At 40.2% G+C, this 19,022-nt stretch overlaps 1 protein-coding gene across 4 annotated transcripts in view; it reads left to right on the top strand.

Moving 5' to 3' along the window:
* Positions 1-19,022, top strand: part of CRIM1 (cysteine rich transmembrane BMP regulator 1) — a 197,108-nt gene that overhangs the window by 76,330 nt on the left and 101,756 nt on the right. For 3 of the 4 annotated variants that reach the window (XM_033176052.1, XM_033176053.1, XM_033176054.1), the window contains 2 exons: positions 10,956-11,198; positions 12,306-12,426. In XM_033176052.1, coding sequence (XP_033031943.1) covers positions 10,956-11,198; positions 12,306-12,426 — 364 coding nt within the window. The remainder of the gene's footprint in view (positions 1-10,955; positions 11,199-12,305; positions 12,427-19,022) is intronic. The other variant, XM_033176055.1, reaches the window with a different exon arrangement.

Below are 19,022 nucleotides of genomic sequence, written 5' to 3'. Positions count from 1 at the left end.
GAGAACAGTCTCCAGGAGAAATTACCTATATAAGGCTGATTCCTTCCTTCTCTCCAGAGTGGAGACAATTTATAAAGAGAAAGTAATGGAAGCTGACAGAGAAACAGCACTTGAAACTAAAACTTTTGGCATGCAAGAGGACTGTGTGTGTGTACCTATCCCTGTGAGTGTGTGTGTGTGTTTCAGAATCAACTTTACCTTAATGAGTCAAGTTCCGTAGCAAGCATGGAGTGATGACATCTGTGCTCTGGGACATCGTGTTAGATGTTAGGTTTAAAACAGAGGAGAAAATATAAGAACCTGTGAGTACTCTGTGTGTGTGTGTGTGTGTGTGTGTGTGTGTGTGTACATATAGATATACACATATATGTGTGAAATGTTTTTATACTTACATACTTTATATTTTACAAAAGTATTCATAATACTTTTACATATAAGAAAAAGTATATATTCTTTTACTCTCCAAGACAGTCTTGTAGAATAGATATATTTATGCCCTGTACACTCTATTCAGCACCCTCTTTTTATTCTTGCTATATCATTTTAATTACATAAGTAAAGTCACTTTCAGAAATCTCAGATCAACACATGATATTCTTTGAAGTCTTTCTAAAAACGTCTGAAATCCATATGCCACCTCGGGGACTCAGGAATTTATTGACAACATCACTGATAATACCCTTGTTTTACTATTCCTTGTCTTTAAAATCACGTAAGATCACACTTTCTACTACACTACTAAAACTCTAGAGTGTTGACAAATACCTGAGTTTTAAAGGAACATGACTGGCTGCTCCTTTAATTCAGCAAGCATTTGTCGATCTTCCTTGAATGAACAGGAACTGAGCATCCTTGGAACCTGACCACATAGGAAGGGCTCTCAGAACATCTGGCTGGAGTATGTTCATAGGAGATACCCACAAGGGCCAGCCTCTCATTTTACAGATGAACACCAGATCCTTCACTCTGACATATTTAAAATCTGACATTTTATTATGTACTTTTTTCAAATTGCTGTCATTGTTGCACAGAGAAAGAACCAAGTTACCCATCCCTTCCTCAATGGAGGAAAAATTGATAGAGGTTTTATTTGTTGTTCTAAAATGGATGCCACCTTCCGGTAAACATCACCTGGGGAGTTCTTAATTTCTAATGTTTATGCCTCTGTGACATTTTCAAGCTGTTATAAAGAGTCTTCTTAGAATGTTGCTGAGCTGGCTATACAAATTTAGTTCATTTAATTTTCCTCATTAGTCATTTGTCCCATTCTCTAATAATTTTGATTCCTTTTTTGTGGGTCAGTGTTTATGGCAAAATGTGTTTGGTGGGGGAGGTATTCAGAGAAGACTGTAGTTTATTAGGTAAAATTAATCGTTTTGAAACCAATCTTTAGTTCTTTGTACATTTATCTAAACCATCCTTAGGCCTTATTTTACTGCCAGATTTTTAAAAAATAAATTCATTGTTACATTTTGAAATTTGTTATGGTGTGTGAATATATAAATATAATTATTTAAATGGCAAATTTTTCTGCGACTAAGTTGGATATATTTTTCTGGTATGAATTAACAGATGAAATAAAATGTCTCTGGACTCAGTAAATATTTGAAAACTGTTTTAAAATTCAGTAGGATGCAAACAGGCCACATTTGGCATCTGGCTCTCCCACTCCCATAAAAGGCAAATCCTGGAAGCTGCTCTGAACTTTTTTTCTTCCTCCCAGGAAGCTCTGACTTTTCCAGGAAGATTCCAGGGAATGCTAGTTGGATCCAATTTCCTAAGACTTAAAGCAGCTTAAATCCCCTGGGAGTGCGGAGGATGAAGGAGTTGAGGGTCCCTAGAACAATGGGTCAGCATTGACTGCACATTGGAGTCAGCTGGGGAACTTTAAAAAAAAAGTACCGATATTACGGTCCCACTTCCAGTAATTCTGTTTAATTGGAATTGGTCTGGGGTGGACTTGGAGCTTTTGGATTTTTAATCTTCTCCGAGGGCTTTTGGCAGCCAGGGTTGAAAATCATTACTCTAGCACTAAATTTTCAAACTATAGTACGCTTGAGAATCACCTCTAGGGTTTGTTCAAACCCAGATTACCGAGCTCCACTCCCAGCATTTCTGATTCTGTAGGTCTGGTGGGCCTTAGAATTTGCATTTCTAAGAAGTTCCTTAGGAGATACTGATGCTGCTGGTCCAAGGATCATTGTTTGACAACCACTTTAGAGCCGTTCATCTCAAACTTCACTGTGCATCTTGCTAAAATGCAGATTCTGATTCAGTAGGTCTGGAGTGAGGTCTGAGTTTCTGCATTTTCAGCAAGTTCCCAGGTGATACCGACGCTACTGGTCCAGGGGCCACACTTTAAGTAACAAATCTCTAATCTAAAGCATCATTATCAACGCAATTCCATAATATCCTTTGGGAAGAAAAGGCGTGTGGTTCAGGAGATTCCTAGAGGCACGGTGGGGCCCAATATATGCCTTAGACCTGGTGGCAGGCAGAGATCTGGAGGGCTCAGTGCTTCTTTGGCACTTGGCCAGCTGTGCCTTGCCAGGGTGTTTGAACATGCCCTTGGCGAAGCTGTACTGTCAATAGGGAGCTTCATTGTAAAGATTCTCTGTTTGCTTAGAGTAAGGCAGTGGTTCTCAGGCCCAATTGCACAATAGAATCACCCTGGGAGCTATTTAAACAAGTACTAATGCCCAGGCTCCTCCTCCAGAAATTCTGATTTAATTGGTTTGAGGTGGGATCCAGACAGTGGTATTTTAAAAATCTTTGTGAGTAATTTTAATGCACAGCCAGGGTTGAGAACCACTGAATTAAAGAATCACGTTATAGTCTTACAGATCATTTTTTTTCCCTTTATATTTGGCTAAGTTATACTCCACTGTGATGCAAACTAGCTTTATTAGGTAGTCAAAAACAATTTAATATGGCATTTTTGACAAACCACCAAGAAAAGACTCTGAAAAGATTCCATCGCTGTTAAATCCTAAATTCAGAGTCTAAGAAAGTGCTGGGAAAGTGCAGTGGATGTTTCTGAACGAGCTTGAAATATGAAATATTTCTGGGACTGTATCAACAAGTCTAATTTTTTCCCCTTGGGGTTATGATTGTGCGGAACAAGTCTTCACAGCAAAGCTTGCCAAAAAAGGTTATGATAAAATCATGGAATGTGTATGAAAAGAATTCACAGTGTAACTTTAAAGGAGTCAGTCTCTAAATTTAAAAACTTAGTGATGACATACGTATTACATTTGTAATAGAAGTCTTAAGAACAAAGTAATCCTGAATATAAGAAAGTTCCTCCTTTTATCACATGATATCTCTAAGGCCAAGGAACAAGTGAAATAGGACAGCCAACAAGAAAGTAATGAGGATACGCTAACGACCCTGAACCTCTTTATCTTTGCAAATTAATTTTTTCCTCTGTATTTAAGAAAAATGTAGCTGCAGTTGAAACTCTTCTTGCTTTTGGCATTATGGACTAGTGGGAAAATGTGGGCTTTGGCAGTTCTGCGACTAGCTTTGTGACCTTGGCCAAGTTTCTTATCCTCTCTGGGTCTGTCTCTTCATCTGTCAAGTAGAGATGAAGATATAATCTCTTCTTCACACAGGAGTACAAAGGCACGTGAGAATGAGTAGAGGCATGCCCCACACGTAGGAGATGCTCAATTAGTGGAGATTTCTTTCATTTCTCCAGCATGACCATGGGAATTTAATGCTTAATAAGAAGCATTATCGGTCGGGCGCAGTGGCTCAAGCCTGTAATCCCAGCACTTTGGGAGGCCGAGACAGGCGTATCACGAGGTCAGGAGATCGAGACGGTCCTGGCTAACATGGTAAAACCCTGTCTCTACTAAAAAAATACAAAAAAACGAGCCAGGCGAGGTGGCGGGCGCCTGTAGTCCCAGCTACTCGGGAGGCTGAGGCAGGAGAATGGCGTGAACCCGGGAGGCGGAGCTTGCAGTGAGCTGAGATCCGGCCACTGCACTCCAGCCTGGGCGACAGAGTGAGACTCTGTCTCAAAAAAAAAAAAAAAAGCATTATCCATCAAAACATTTTTCTTGTTGAGTCTTTATTGGTATTTTCTGCCTATTAATTGTATCAGTTTAGATTCCTTCTTAATAGTCATGAAGTCTGTTTTTCCACTTAAAAGAGTAGGCCCTTTCTTCTTGCTTTAGAGCCATGATTTTTGCCATTCCCTGTGTCTGGAACACTCTTGCTTTGTGTTTTGTGTGCTTTCTCCCTTCTTTCATGCAAGCCTCTGTTCCAATGCCATGTCAGAGATACCTTCCTTCACTGACCTGGCTGACACATGGCACCCGTATCACTGAATATGCTGCAAAGCCTTTATCACCACCCAGCACTGTGCTGTGTAGCTCTTTATTGCCCTGCCTTCTCCAGAATCATAATTCTCAAGGTTGGTCTCCCTGTGCTACCGAGTGACCGAGGGCCCCCGTGATACTCTAGGCTGATACCACAGCTACTCCAGGGCTTTAGATTATAAAAGACATCAGAGGGAGGTGTGGGAAAAACAGTGACCCCAGACTCTTCGCTTGACTTTGTGTTCTACATACTGAATTCCCTGTTATCAAATGTAATCCAAATTTGGGGTCCTTCGAATTCCCCGAAGTAGCTTGAACCGCCCAAGGATTGTCTCAGGATAGCTGTGTATCCCACGTGAGTGTGTGTGGGCGTGCGGGGGTGTGTGTGTGTGTGTGAGAGAGAGAGAGAGAATGAGAGAATATGAAGAGATTTTGAAATAGAAATTTTCAGTGTCAGATGTATGGGACGCTACAAAATTTAAATAGAGACAATGGTAATCTGCCAGTGTAATTTTTATCTTCTTTTTTTTCCTCTTACCATGAGTAGTTTTTCATTTGCCTTTGTGTTTTATTTAAATCTGCATTTAAGCAGAAACTCTTGCATGTATTTGCTTCTTATAGATCATGATTGTGTTAGGTTGGTGCAAAAGTAACAGCAGTCTTTGTCATTACTTTCAATAGCAAAACCAACTGCTTTTGCACCAACCTGTACTTTCTTGACATATCGACCTGAAGAGGGCCTAACAATGGCCAAGATCCAGTTATACACATTAAAGTGACTAAGATTGATAGAAACTTTCCAGGGTTATGGTAAAAATCACTTTATATTGGGTGAGCCTATCAATATTTTAATACTAACTTCTTAAAGATTATTAAGGTGATGAAACCAGGTTATTTTTCTATAATTATTTCTGTTGCAAGTGATGTTGTCACTTTGGTCTTTCTGTATCTGGGCAGTTTTTTTTTTTTTTTTTTTTTAAATGTCTGTTGCAGCGTTGTCAGTGAAACCAGGCATAAAAGTTAGTTTAAGTATTACATATAGATCTGTTAGACACCATAGGGAAAGAGTCAGGAGCGACTTCTTTTCAAATAGATGAAATTAAAAATTCAGAAGTAATGTCAGAAAAACGTTCTAATTGATGGAGTGGCTGTAGTTTTATCCTTGTTTTCTTCATGGAAGAAACTTGGAATAGAGACAGAGAAGAATAAATAAAATCTAATGGGAGAATTTATAGAAAAAGTCTGAAAAAAAAGGGTTTCAGAAAAACAGTTCCTGATGTTATGGTAATTGTGTTACATTTAAGTGACAAACTGGTCACTGGTTCGAGGCAGAGGAAGATGCGGGGTGAGTAGGGATTCTAGGTAATTTATTGAAAGGTAAATAGAGGGTTGAAAGAAGAGAAAAAGGAATGTTAATTACAAAATAAGAAAGATAGAGACTTTGGAAATCTAAATTATTTGAAAGCATAACTTCACAGTTTGAAGGCTTGAATCTTATGCCTGCTAGTCATGAAGTTAAAAACATAGCTTTGAAAAATTAAAGTAAGTTCTGGAAATTTGAAGAGAAGTTACTGGCTCGCAGTAGATTTTACAGATCCCTCTTGGAAATCAGATAAAAAATGTGAGGTATAGGTAATCAGAATGTTATAATTAAGCTTGATTTAATAGATATGCAAGATTATATGTAATAAACAGAGGATATATGTTCTTTTCAAATACCCATCTATTTTAAAATTGGTTATGAGGCCACACATACATACACACGTGTGCTGAAAACCAAAAACATACAAAACTCAGTAAGTTAACAAAAGTAGGGAATTGTACAGCCTACATTCTCTGGCAGCCAGGCAGTAACACTATAAATTAAAAAAGAAAGCTCCCCCAAATCTACCTATGCAGAAATTTAATATCTCTCTTCTAAAAAGTATTTAAAAAGGAGACATATAAATTACTTAGCAGCAAGTCACATTGAAAACAGTACATATGAAAAATCAGAAGATAACCAAAGCAATATTTAATTGAAGTATTCAAAGCATAATTAAAATTGTTTGTATAATAACTGTAAGAAATGTGTTTGTTATAAGTCAACCAAATAGAAATGAACTGAGCATTAATCTTAAAACACTAGAGGAAAACTAACAAAATCATCTGAAAGACAAAGAAGTAAGAGATTCAGAAACTTAAAAGGACTGACATAAAGTACAATAAAGGAAGCTTGGTCAATAAAGTATGAAATGAACTTGAAAATCTAGATGGATTATATACTTTCTGCTAAAATACAAGTGAGGAATGATAATTCTAAAATAGGTAGGACACCTGAATAATCAAAGAAGAAATCTGTCCCCTCCCCCTTCAAAAAACATACTGAGTTCAGATAGTTTCACAGGTGAGTTGTATGAAAACATCAATGAATAGATAATTCCTGTGTTATTTGAATGGTTTTACAGCAGAGAAAAAGATAGAATGCTAAACAGCTCATTAAAAGAGTTAGTGTAGGCTGGGCATGGTGGATCACGCCTGTAATCCCAGCACTTTGGGAGATGGAGGTGGGCAGATCACAAGGACAGGAGATTGAGACCATCCTGGCTAATATGGTGAAACCACATCTCTACTAAAAATACAAAAAATTAGCTGGGCATGGTGGCGAGCACTTGTAGGCCCAGCTACTTGAGAGGCTGAGGCAGGAGAATGGCGTGAACCCAGGAGGTGGAGCTCGCAGTGAGCCGAGATTGCGCCACTGCACTCCTGCCTGGGCAACAGAGTGAGACTTCATCCCAAAAAAAAAAAAAAAAAAGAGTGTAACATTGAAACTAAAATTGGATAAGGCCATCATAGAGAGAACTAAAGATGAACATAACTCAATTTTATAAATTTAAAAATCTTAAAATGTTAGGAAGTCAAATCCAACAGGATCTTTAAAAACAGAGTTTATTCTTAGAACACAAGGATGATTTAAAATCCAACTGATTATATTAATAAACTAAAGAGAAAGCCAGTGTGATCATCTTGAGAAAAGTTGAAAAGCTTTTAATAAGATTTAACCTGCATTTTTAACATTCTTACATCCCTTCTGGCTGTCAAACTCTGATCGACTTACACTTAAGACTGTGTCTTTGGTAGCCTACCCTATTCCGCTTTTATTACAAAGGCAGCTCTTAAGAAATAAACCCATCTTTTCAGGCTTGAACCGCAAAACACATGTGAAGAAGTGACAATGTTGGGGCTGTCAAAAAGAACTTAAAGAGTGGGATAACCGGCCGGGCGCGGTGGCTCACTACAGTAATCAGTCCCAGCACTTTGGGAGGCTGAGGCAGGCGGATCACAACATCAGGAGATCGAGACCAGCCCGGCCAACAGGGTGAAACCCCATCTCTACTAAAAATACAAAAATTAGCTGGACATGGTGGCGTGTGCCTGTAGTCCCAGCTACTCAGGAGGCTGAGACAGAAGAGTTGCTTGAACCCAGGAGGCGGAGGTTGCAGTGAGCTGAGATTGCACCACTGCACTCCAGCCTGGCGACAGAGCAAGACTCTGTCTCAAAAAAAAAAAAAAGTGTGATAACCAGCAAGAACTAATATGTTGGGTTTTAATGGAAATGTTTAATCGAAGCATATGTTTCAAAATTCTGATTATTACATACTAAATATTTTCTAAAATAAAAATGTAATAGAATATAAGAATATGTTAATGACAGCAAATTAACAAGAGTAGGAATTAAGTGCTATTTGCAATCAGAGTCACAAAGCTTTTCTTAATTATAAAACAATGTGTTTGCCAGATAAGCAGTCTACCAAATGCATTTTACAAACTCCAGCTTAATCCGCATACATTCAGGATTCACCTTCTCCTCCTTAGCTCTTTGATTTATTCTCTTCCATACTGACGGGGCTCTGAGAGTGGAATTCCTTATTAGTTATCATGTCCTGTTTTCACGGCAGTTCCTTGGGGGGTTGTACTATGAAAGTGGGCTAGATGGATTCTCTGAGACTCCTGTTTGACCCAAGCACTTGTGGCATATAGGCTGTAGCTCCCATGAGACACGCAATGAGATAAGACTGGGTAAAAGGGAGCAGGGATGCAGCTAACTTGGTAGCTTTAACAAAAACCACATTTCTGATAGGCAAGGAGCTGTGTCCAGAGAAATCAGCTGATTTCTCAGGATCGCAGTAGTGATTCCTGAGACAGGAGGCATATTATTACAGAGGAGCATAGCTGGAACCGGATGGACCAAGTTTCACATCACCATTTACTAGCTGTGTGACCTTGGGCAAATAAATCTGAATCTCAGTTTCATCATCTGTAAAATGGAGCAAATAATAACTCACCTTCTGGGGTTATTGTGACATGAGCACATGGCATGTGTGTTAATGAAGTCTGCTCTTAGGACAGAGGCTGTTTTATTTTCTATTCTGCTTTAAGCTGTGTATTGGATATTGGCATGTGGGTGGTAGCCACAGGAAGGGTAGAGGCCTGCAAATGAATGTTTCCCCTGAGTGAGGCAGAAGTGCCATGAAGTAGTCTTCTATCCAACAGGAAAATTAAGTGTAGTCATAAGGTAGGTGGCAGAAGGAAGGCAACATTAAGACTCAACCCATTTCATCTCCTTCTCCAGCACACCCTGTACCTAGCTGTGGTAAATAGTGCTAGCATCTGTCTTCTTCCATATTCTTTCTTGCCAAGTGCCTTTCTAACCTCCTCCCACGTCTCCTTCCTCCCCAGATATTGTGCACCTTCCTGTTGTTGCCCAAGTTCCCAAAGTCCTATCTTTCTAAGACGACCTTTCTAAGACCTGTTTTTCTGAATTATTCTCTTCCTCTTTCTGTATAATCAAAGCTCTAATTTGTCTCATAATGAACACTACAGTCTTGAAAAGGGCATAAGGGTTCTAAATGACCAGGTACCCCTGCTGCTCATCCAGCCTCATCTCCTGTTTCTCCTCTCATTTGCTGTGCCTCAGCCACACTGACGTTCTTACTCTTCCTGGGACACACAAGCCTGCGTCAGCAGTTCCTTCTGCTGGGATGCTCTTCTCCCAAGTATCTCCATGGCTCGTCCCCTCACTCCTCCAAGTCTTTGTTCAGCCATAAACTTCTCAATCATGCCCATCCATTTTCACCACGTTGTACTGCTACCCCCTTCTTCTAAGCATTCCAATTCCCTCTTACTCTGTTCTTGTTTTCCCCTCATAGCACATATCACCCTTTACTACTATATAATTTGCTTCTTTATAATGTTTGTTACTTATGTTCTGTCATCCTCCACTACCGTATCAACTAATGAGGGCAGGGACCTGTGTCTTCCCTCTTTACTGACATATCCCAAGCTGGTTCTCAGTCAATGTTTCAGTGAATTTACTAGAACTGTAAGTATGAAGGGTCTCCTATATTATGTCTTAAGTAGACAAGAAATAGATAAGGAAGAGGAAAGATACAGCAAGGTAGAAAATGACTAGAGGAACAGGCATGGTTTTAGAAAGAGATCCACTGCTATGATACCAAGACCTGAGTGGACTGTAATGAGGAGACCTGGATTCTTTAAGTTTACCAATGACCTTAGCCAGGTCACTTAAGCTCTGGGGCCTCAGGTTCTTTATCTACAAAATGAGGAAACTAAACTAGGTGACCTTTTGGGTCTTATCCTACTACACAATTCTCTGTTTGGGTTTTACTTTAGGAAGACCAATGAGCACTTACGGAAACATTGCCTGGTACTAACTGGCGTCAGTTTCACCTAATGTCTCCTGAACTCCCCATCTCCCACCTAAGGTCCTGGGCTGTGAGGATGTCTTTTAGTCTATTTCCATCTTTTCCTCAAGGGCCTTATGTTCGTATAGGTCTCTTAAAAGTGAACCTAAGAAGCTAAACTATGGACTGGGGTTCCAGAAGCCAGGACTTTGCTCCCCCGCTGTGAAATCTGAGTAAACCCACCTTGTTTTATTTTTCCCATCTCTAAAATTGAGATACAGCAATGGGTCAGCAGATAATATTAGAGAGAGGGGAATAAGGTGTGTTTGATGGAGCTTTGCTAGAGATAGAAACACATCAGGTGCCATTTCAGGAAATTACGTGGGAATTTGACTCATTATCCATCTTGCTTAGCTGCCACATCATAAAGTCACAGACTCTTAATAAAATGCCACTGAAACTCAGTGTGCAGGTAGAGTTCCTCCATGTTGATTGTCATACACATTGTCTCCAGTTTCTGAAGTAACCATGATTTGCTTGTGTTTTAAGGTACACTGTTTTCAAAGAACAGCCTTTAAAACTCTTTTGAATTCAAAGACCTTTCAGTTAGTCAAGGAATGGGTCCAGTTTTCAGATTTTCCACACCGTGGGTGCATCTTCCCTTCGCCTTTCTTCATTTTGGTCATTGCTCTAGATGTTCATTGTTTAACACAAGTGGGTAGGAAGACGGAGAAGAAGGGAATTTCAGGCTCATATTTTGGTGTCATGGGCAGATCTTGGGTGAGGTTTTCATTGTTAGTTAAACTAAGTTTGAAGGTTTACACTGAATTTCTTTCCCTACTCTCCTCTTTGGCTACTTAAATAGATCATCAGGACTGTCTGTTCCTCTGTTGAAAGTGCCCCACACTGCCCTGGGCATAAGCTAAATTCTTTCTCTCCCATTTAGAAGAGAAGCCAGATTGCTCCAAGGCGCGCTGTGAAGTCCAGTTCTCTCCACGTTGTCCTGAAGATTCTGTTCTGATCGAGGGTTATGCTCCTCCCGGGGAGTGCTGTCCCTTACCCAGCCGCTGCGTGTGCAACCCCGCAGGCTGTCTGCGCAAAGTCTGCCAGCCGGGAAACCTGAACATACTAGTGTCAAAAGCCTCAGGGAAGCCGGGAGAGTGCTGTGACCTCTATGAGTGCAAACCAGGTATGCACGAGCTCTGTCTCAGCAGCCTCGTTCCTTTGCATCAGAGGGTAGCAGATCCCTCCTCAGCCACCCCTGGCCTCTCCTTTCACATGAAGATGGGCCTTCTCACTGGTGTCCTCTGAATCTGCCACCTTGGGCCAATGGCAGCTTGACTTCTGGCCTTGTAGTCAGAGAACCAGAGTGATCATCCACTGGTACATAAGCACCTTCAGATAGTGAGCGTGTGTTTTCCTCTTTTCTTCTTTTTTTCCTTCAAAGTATGCTTGACTGGGGAGGTAGGGTTAAAATTTATGGTACTATGGCAATCTGCTTCATTTCCCCAGAGAAGGTCAGAGACCTTATTTGCAGCTATATCTGCCACTTTGAATTATTACATTTAAAAACAATCATACATAAAACAGAAAGTTATTTTTAGATGAATACATGCCTCAAAATGCCAGAAGTTTCATAATGCAACACTCAGCCCCAATCTTTCTCTTTGCCAATTCCCCCCCATATCTGCCCTCTTTACTTTATAGCATGTGCCAAGTCATCTTTGACTGTTTACTCACCCTCTTTGCCAACATTTGATGTACTGTTGTGTCCCAGCTGTTTCTTGCTTTATATTATTTCTAACATCCTTGCTCTTGTGGCAGCATTTCCGACGTGGTCTGTGAACACTTCTGAGTTACAGTGATTTCCTCTTCGCAAGTTTCTAATCATCAGCCAGTTGTTTTTTTGTTTGGGTTTTTCTTTTTCTTTCTTTTTTTTAAACTACTAGATAAACACTCCAAGCAAAGTGATCCCTTGTCCATCTCTTGAACTATTCTGTCAATCAGAAATGCCTCTGGCTAACTGTCACCATCCGTGTAACCACTGCTGGTTTAATTCTTTCTCTGTCTTCATTGTAACTCTTAAATATCTCATCCCCACCTCTTTCCTTACACAGAAAATTTGAGGAATATTGCAGTTCTGTAACATTAACTGGAATAACATGCTGACACTAGCACTGGGCTTCTGGAAGCAAGGAGACTTTGGAAATTTGTTAAGAGCTAGTATTTCATTTAGGGACTCCAAAAGCAAGTAAATGTAACAATAAACGGTGCCTCTCTGTTTGCCCCTTTTCAGTTTTCGGCGTGGACTGCAGGACTGTGGAATGCCCTTCTGTTCAGCAGACCACGTGTCCCCCCGATAGCTACGAAACTCAAGTCAGACTCACCGCAGATGGTTGCTGTACTTTGCCAACAAGGTTAGTTTGCCATTAGTTTGTCAAGTTTTCTCCTCGTTTGTTAGCATCATCTAAGGTACATTTTGAGCATGCAGTTTGTTTTCCCATGAGAAATGTAGTCCTTTCCTGTTTCTCTGGAAGAAATCACTGAACTGTTTGTGTTACTTGGTATTTACATATATCTTTCCTCAGATCAAAACCAGGTGTCATCAGGTTAAGTCATTAACCCTTATAGATTCTTTCTATAAGGGTGCCTGTACGCTTTCAAGGGCTGGGACCTATATAAGCAAATATGCCCCTCTGTATATAGATAGGGAGGCAGGCAGTGAGGTGTCTGTCAAGAGTAGGCACATCATTTGGTCCTCTGCAGTGAATCTTGTAGGTGCTTAAACAACATGTTCAACGTGATGAAACATTGCACGCTTCGTAGCACCACTCCACAGGGACCCTTGATGTTTGGAGTCACACGGCTGCCCAGACCCATTTCTTTCTGAGGCCCAGAGGAGTCTTCATTCTTACAGTGCTTTCTGGAGTAACAAACACGTCTCTCTTTGGCTTGACTGGGGGGAGGAGCCACTGTCATTTTAACCGTAGTAGCAGGGCATGCACTTAGCCCCCTAGAACTAGCTTTTCTCTAGAACATGAGGATCTCTGGGGCCTGTCCTTTATAGTCTACAGAGCACCACCATAGAGCTGTCCCTTCGTACTTGGCTTTGGGGAAGACTGTTCTTGGAAGTGTAGGGTTTACAGTCTCTTTTCCCCCCACTACTCACCCCTCTTCTCTGCCATGACCTCCCTTCCATCTTTCGCAGGTCAACAAGCCATCTTTATGACTAAGTCATCTCATGTGCTTCAGCTTTTGTTCTACATTTAATAAGATGAGTTAAAACTGTGCCCTATTTAACTCAGTTTCCAACCTCCTCTTCCTCAGTCCCAGTGCCAGGCATTTAGCTTCTAGGTTTGTTGCATGAGTACCTGTGATTATGCAAATGGTTTGATAAGATAGGAGTATATGTGGTCCATAGGTAAGGTAAGTATCAGTTATTTGTCCGTAATTGAAGAGACATCCAGAATTTGTTCTGATAATTACTTTTTCCTTCTTTCTTCTCATAAAATAAGTTAGATCCTTGGTATCTCCTAGCCTTTGTTCTGTCAAACCTAGGATTCTCTAAGACCTGTCCTTTATACTGTATCATAAAACAGATGCAAAGATTTTTGTGAAGATAACATACATTGGTGCAGCAACCTTCCTATGACATTAGAATGTGATAATTTATGTGCAGATGCTTAGGAAGGGTTGAAATATTTTGCAAACATAAGGTATTACTGATCAGTGAAGGAGATAGATAAATGGAGCATCACTAACAGTAACAGATGTCCCTTCAGGGTCTCCCTGAAAAGGAAGATGGTACATTATAATGGAGAATCTAATTAATCAAAACTAAGCCAGTTGTTAACGAGGAAGTCCTTTAGTGAGGAAAAGGGACAATTCTCAGTTCACTATTATAAATGTCACATAGCATCCTCTGCACATAGGAGTCATGGTCAGCTATTTTTTCAGTCACTCTAGGGGGTTGAAATTGTTAGAAGCTACAGGAAGGTATATTTAGTCTCAATTTAAAAAGGAACTTTCCCACAACTAGTGATGTTCTGTAGTGAATTGGCTGCTTCCTGAGGCAGACAGAGCTCCTTGGAGCTGGATAGATTTCTTTCCGTCTGGATGGCCACCTGCCCGGAATGCTTAGAAGAATTATATTAGGTTGGAAAGGAGGTTGAACTAGATGCCTTCCGTTTTATCCTCAAGCTTCTGTGAGTCTAGTAAATAAAACTTGAAGATAATTATTACTGTATTGACATAAGTTTGACTTTGGCATTCAAAAGCGAAGAATGGCCAGAGTTAAATTTGTCTCTAATCAACACATCGAAAACATAGAGAAGGAAGTCATTCAACATCCCACTGTAAATTATTTGCAGAAAAGAGATAGGTTCTCACAGCTCTTTAGTTTCCTGTATGTCAGATCATCAGTGACCCATACCCATCCCCTGCTCATTTGTTCCCTTTGAACAGGGTCTCCTCCCCCAGCTCTCTCACAAGCCCTGTGCCTTTGCAGTTGCCACTACCTCTTCCTGGACTCCCTTGCCCTTCTGTGTACATGTAGGCAGCTTCTGCCTCTCCTTCAAGACTGCATTTCTTGCTCATTGAAGTGTTGTCACTCTTTGGCCCCTGAAGATGACTTAAGTGCCCCTCTCTGCTCCTTTGTCATCCATCCACCGTGTATCTTTTTATCATAGCACTTTTCATAACACATTGAACACACTGATTTTTTTTGTCTGTCTCTCCTGTCCTGTGTGATTCTCAAAGAAAGGGAGTATTTTGTAGCCTCTTGTACCTAAACATAATATGTCAGCCCACATCTATGGGTGAATGAATGGATTAACAAACAGGCTCTCTCTTAGCCAAGGTGATTTATATGTTAAAGAAAAGAAAAAGAATGAATAGTTTTAGTTTCTAGTTATCTTCCTGCCATTGGGTTGTCATACTGCTCCCTGTCTCATTTTCAAACCCTTGCACTTTTCCCCAGTCCCCGTCTATATGGTGCGGTCCTCCTCAATCCTGTAGAAACCCTCCATTCCAAGCACAGCACTCATCTCTCACAGCATGGGATGTCTTTCTCTCTCCATTCCATCTCTTTTCATATTCCTCATCCAGCAGGATTCTAATTAAATTCTTCTCTATCCACGAGGTATTCATGCTTCAACCAACACGTGTCCCACTGCCTAGAAACTTCCCACATATCCTTTCCTATGCTGTCAATTAATTATCGACTTTCATACATTGTTATTGAATTGTCGCATGCGTGAAGTCTTGTCTCATCAGCTATACGATGTTCCTAAAGGTCAGGAATTGTGTCATCTTTTCTTTTCTTCTGTATGCATTAGTGCTGAATGAGTTGGTAAATGCAGAATATACTCAAGCTGTGGCTTAGACCCATTCAGCCTAGTTTAGCATATTCAGTGGATTCCTGCGGAGGGTGATGGGGTAATAGGTTGTGTATCGATTAGAGAATAACAACCCAAATAATCACATGAAAATGAAAAAAAAAAGCCTAACATGTAGTAATAGTGGTAGTATTTTCAGAGAAAAACTACATAACTTTATTCTTGTGTGTGAGCCATGTTAAATGTCCGCTCTTTAAGAGCACGATGTTTAGGCATAAAGAAGAACATTATAGAACATATAAGATCATATGATGATTTGACTTTTACCAGCATACTTATAAGAGCATTGTTAAGAAGTTAGAGCCATTTGAGAGCAAAGCTGATTATGTGGAGAAATCAGAGGAGAAAGCCCTTTACATTTTAGGACATAATAAGGTAAAATATCTGAAACTTTAGCTGTAAAGAATTACCTTCAGTGAAAGTAACAACTCCCTTTTTGTAAGAATTTATTGTACTTTCACGGGCTAGAAAGTGCGTTTGTGGGCTTTTCTCCCCTGTCTTGAAGAATACATTCCTCCCTCCTTCATTCCCATCCAAATGGAGTTGCCCTTCCCTGTGAGACTATTTCACCCATTCGGACCCCTAACTGCCCCATTTCTGCGTGAGCTTGATTTGTTAGTTTTCTCTTGAACTGTATGTTTTCAGTTGATTCATTCATCCATTCATTAAACATGAGTTGAGTTCTTACAAGTGACAGACACTACTCTCCAGATGTTCTTACCGTGCATGGGTATCACTTTCCACTTCTATCCCTGACAAATACTGGTTTTCCCTTCTACCTCTGGTCTTTGTGAGTATAGGCTCTTCCTTATTTCCTTGCTGCCTTTCTGTCTTGTTTAACAGTCCGTCTTTTATTTTCACCTCTTTTGTGTCTTTTCTCTTGAACTTCATCCTGTTTAAACGTCATTCTTGTGTGTGATATAATTAATTTTCAACCATTATTTAATTCTTCCTTCCCTTAACTTGGCTTAGATTTCCAGGCATCCCGCCATTTCTTTTTATCCTTTTTTCTTCTGTTGGCACGAAGACATGATATGAGTTATATGGCAGTGCATTCTACATTTCAGGAGAGGGTGGGCCTAAACACCACACAATGACATAAAGGGAAAATGGGACTATCTGTGGGGTTTAGGACACCTTGTGGTCCTTGAACGTCCCTTTGTGAGTGTCTGCACGTGTGTGCATGTACAGATGCTGCCACGCATAAGAGAATTTACAACAGAAACTTACAAGTCAGATACATTTAATGCAAATTATTTATTTGCAGGGAAGAAAAAACCAAGATAGTCTTTAAGTGACATATAGATAACAATACCAGTTACAGCTTAAATGTGTAATATGCCTTGCTGTTTATAAAGCGTTTTCACTATTCTTATCTTACTGTCACTTTAATTCTATGAGGAATTTATAGGTATGAGAATGGAGATTGAGATAATAAGAGACTTGCAGAAAATCACAAATTTTCTTTGGTACAAGAGACAGAGCAGGTTCAAGGCTTCCATCCAGGTTTTTTTATTGAAAACCCTGTGCTCTTTGCACTGGAGCTTTTTTGATAACAATGTTTTGTTGTTTTTAAGTCCAAGAAATATATCGGGGAATATGAATTTATATCTCACCAGCACATTTCTATCTGCCTACCACATACGTGTTTCAGTTATTCATTGCTGTGTAGTAGTCACCCCAAAAGAAGTAGCTGAAAATGACAAAGATTTATTCTTTGCCCTGATTCTGTGCGTTGACTGAGCAGTTCTTCTGTAGCCAGCTGGCAGGTTGACTGAAACTGAATGTCCCTCCCATGGTTTGGAAACTCAGCTGGGATGGCTGGAAAGACCCCTCTCCCTACGTGATGTCAGAAGCAGGAAAGGAAGTTGCAAAGCCTTTGGAGACCAAGAGTTGGAAATTACACAACACTTCTGCCATGTTCTGTTGGTTAAAGGAAGTCCCAGAACAAGCCCTCATTCAAAGGGTGGGAAAGTAGGTTCCACTTCTTGATGAGATAAGCCACAAAGAACTTGTGGCCATTTTTAATCCACCCTAATCTACATTTAACCAAGATAGATGCCCTTTAGATTTCATTTTCTGATTGCAGGAATTTGGTGGCGTGTTGCAGATACGTGAACCTTTTCCAAACACTCATGCCCTTCTGGCCTTGGAGCTCTGGGTCTTCAGGTGAAATTCGGGCAGCATTATAGTTAAGCCCCCTGTCCCCTCAGCAGCTCTTTTTCTGCTTCTTTCTTCACTTGCCATTTGGCAGTCCACCCAGGAGTGGACACGTGATTTAAGAGCCTCTGAGCCACCACCTCAGCTTTAAGTACCATTTAGCCAACCATTATTTTTAACCTTCTGCTTCTTGAAGAGTGCTGTGACCACCTAGGTTAAACTAGGTTTTCTCCCATCATACAAAAGGGAATGCTACTTTGGGATACCAGAAAATCTGCTTGATAAAACCATCTCCATTTTTAAAACACAACAAAACTTGCAAAGATGTTGAATAGAGGGAGATTCTCCTCTATAATGGTTGAGCTTATCTGAGAGAAATGGATTCACCAGAGGCAGATGCATTTGGAGGATAGATCCAGCCTGGGCTATACATCTGAGAGTCCATGTTCTCCTGGTGTCCGCCAGCCCAGACCTCAGCCCAACTGGTCTATTTCTCAAGAAGACAGAGAGTTCTAAGACCACAGTGTTTTCTCTGCACTTCCCACTCCTTGCTTTTTCCAATGTTTGGACCTAATTTTACAGACTCTTCATTTTGCCTCCGTAATTTTTCACCAGTGTTTCAGATACAGGCTTATGTGGTAGACATTAACTAGTTCAAAAATCTAGACAGTAATACCTCTACCTTTCTCACTTTCACTATAAGTCACGAGTTTTTTAAATATCCTACACCTTTTGATAAGTAACTTCATATCTTTTTATTAAGATGAATGAACTTACCATATTATTGACAGTCACCTATTTTCAATTTCTTTTTATGAAATTTGTCCCAAACTTTTTGTTCTAAAAGTTCTGTTATCAATTTGTTTTATAAATATGCCCGTCTTAAAAGTTATTGAGAAAAGTCCAATCCAGCTATTTTAAGGTAGAAATAAATTAAGTCATTGTTTATAATGTTCAAAAGCTAAAAATAGAGTTTCTTCTGGGTTGTGTGCATTTCAGAAAGCCAGATTCCCAAGCTCCCTCCTGGCTCCTGCCTCCCTCTGACCAAAGGGCCTGATTCTCTTCCAGAACCTATATCTGGAGCATGTGTATCTCTTGCGTTCTGAGACACTAGACCAAAAATCCTATTTTATTTTTAAATCAATCTTTAGAAGTATTTTTGACTGTTTTTTTTTTCCTTAGCTTCAAGGTAATTAAAAATGTTAGATTATCTGTTAGCTAATATGTTGACTAATATGTGACTTCTGTTTTCACCAAAAAATGTAGTAGAATATGTTGGACACGTGAAATTCTAAGTACAGTTTCACTGGAAATATTGACAAGCCAGAATCACAGAGCTCAACACGGGAGGCAGGCTGTATCGCTCTTCTGTTTCATAGAGGGAGCATTGTGGAGCTGAAAGAGTCCTACCCGGTGAGCATCAGCAGAGCTGGTCTGTGTGGCACATACCACTGAGC

The sequence above is a fragment of the Trachypithecus francoisi genome, unplaced genomic scaffold, assembly GCF_009764315.1.
Source record: "Trachypithecus francoisi isolate TF-2019V2 unplaced genomic scaffold, Tfra_2.0 Lachesis_group17, whole genome shotgun sequence".
NCBI classification, from domain to species: Eukaryota; Metazoa; Chordata; class Mammalia; order Primates; family Cercopithecidae; genus Trachypithecus; species Trachypithecus francoisi.
The sequence above is the reverse complement of the archived record's forward strand: the minus strand, read 5'-3'. Positions and strand labels throughout refer to the sequence as shown.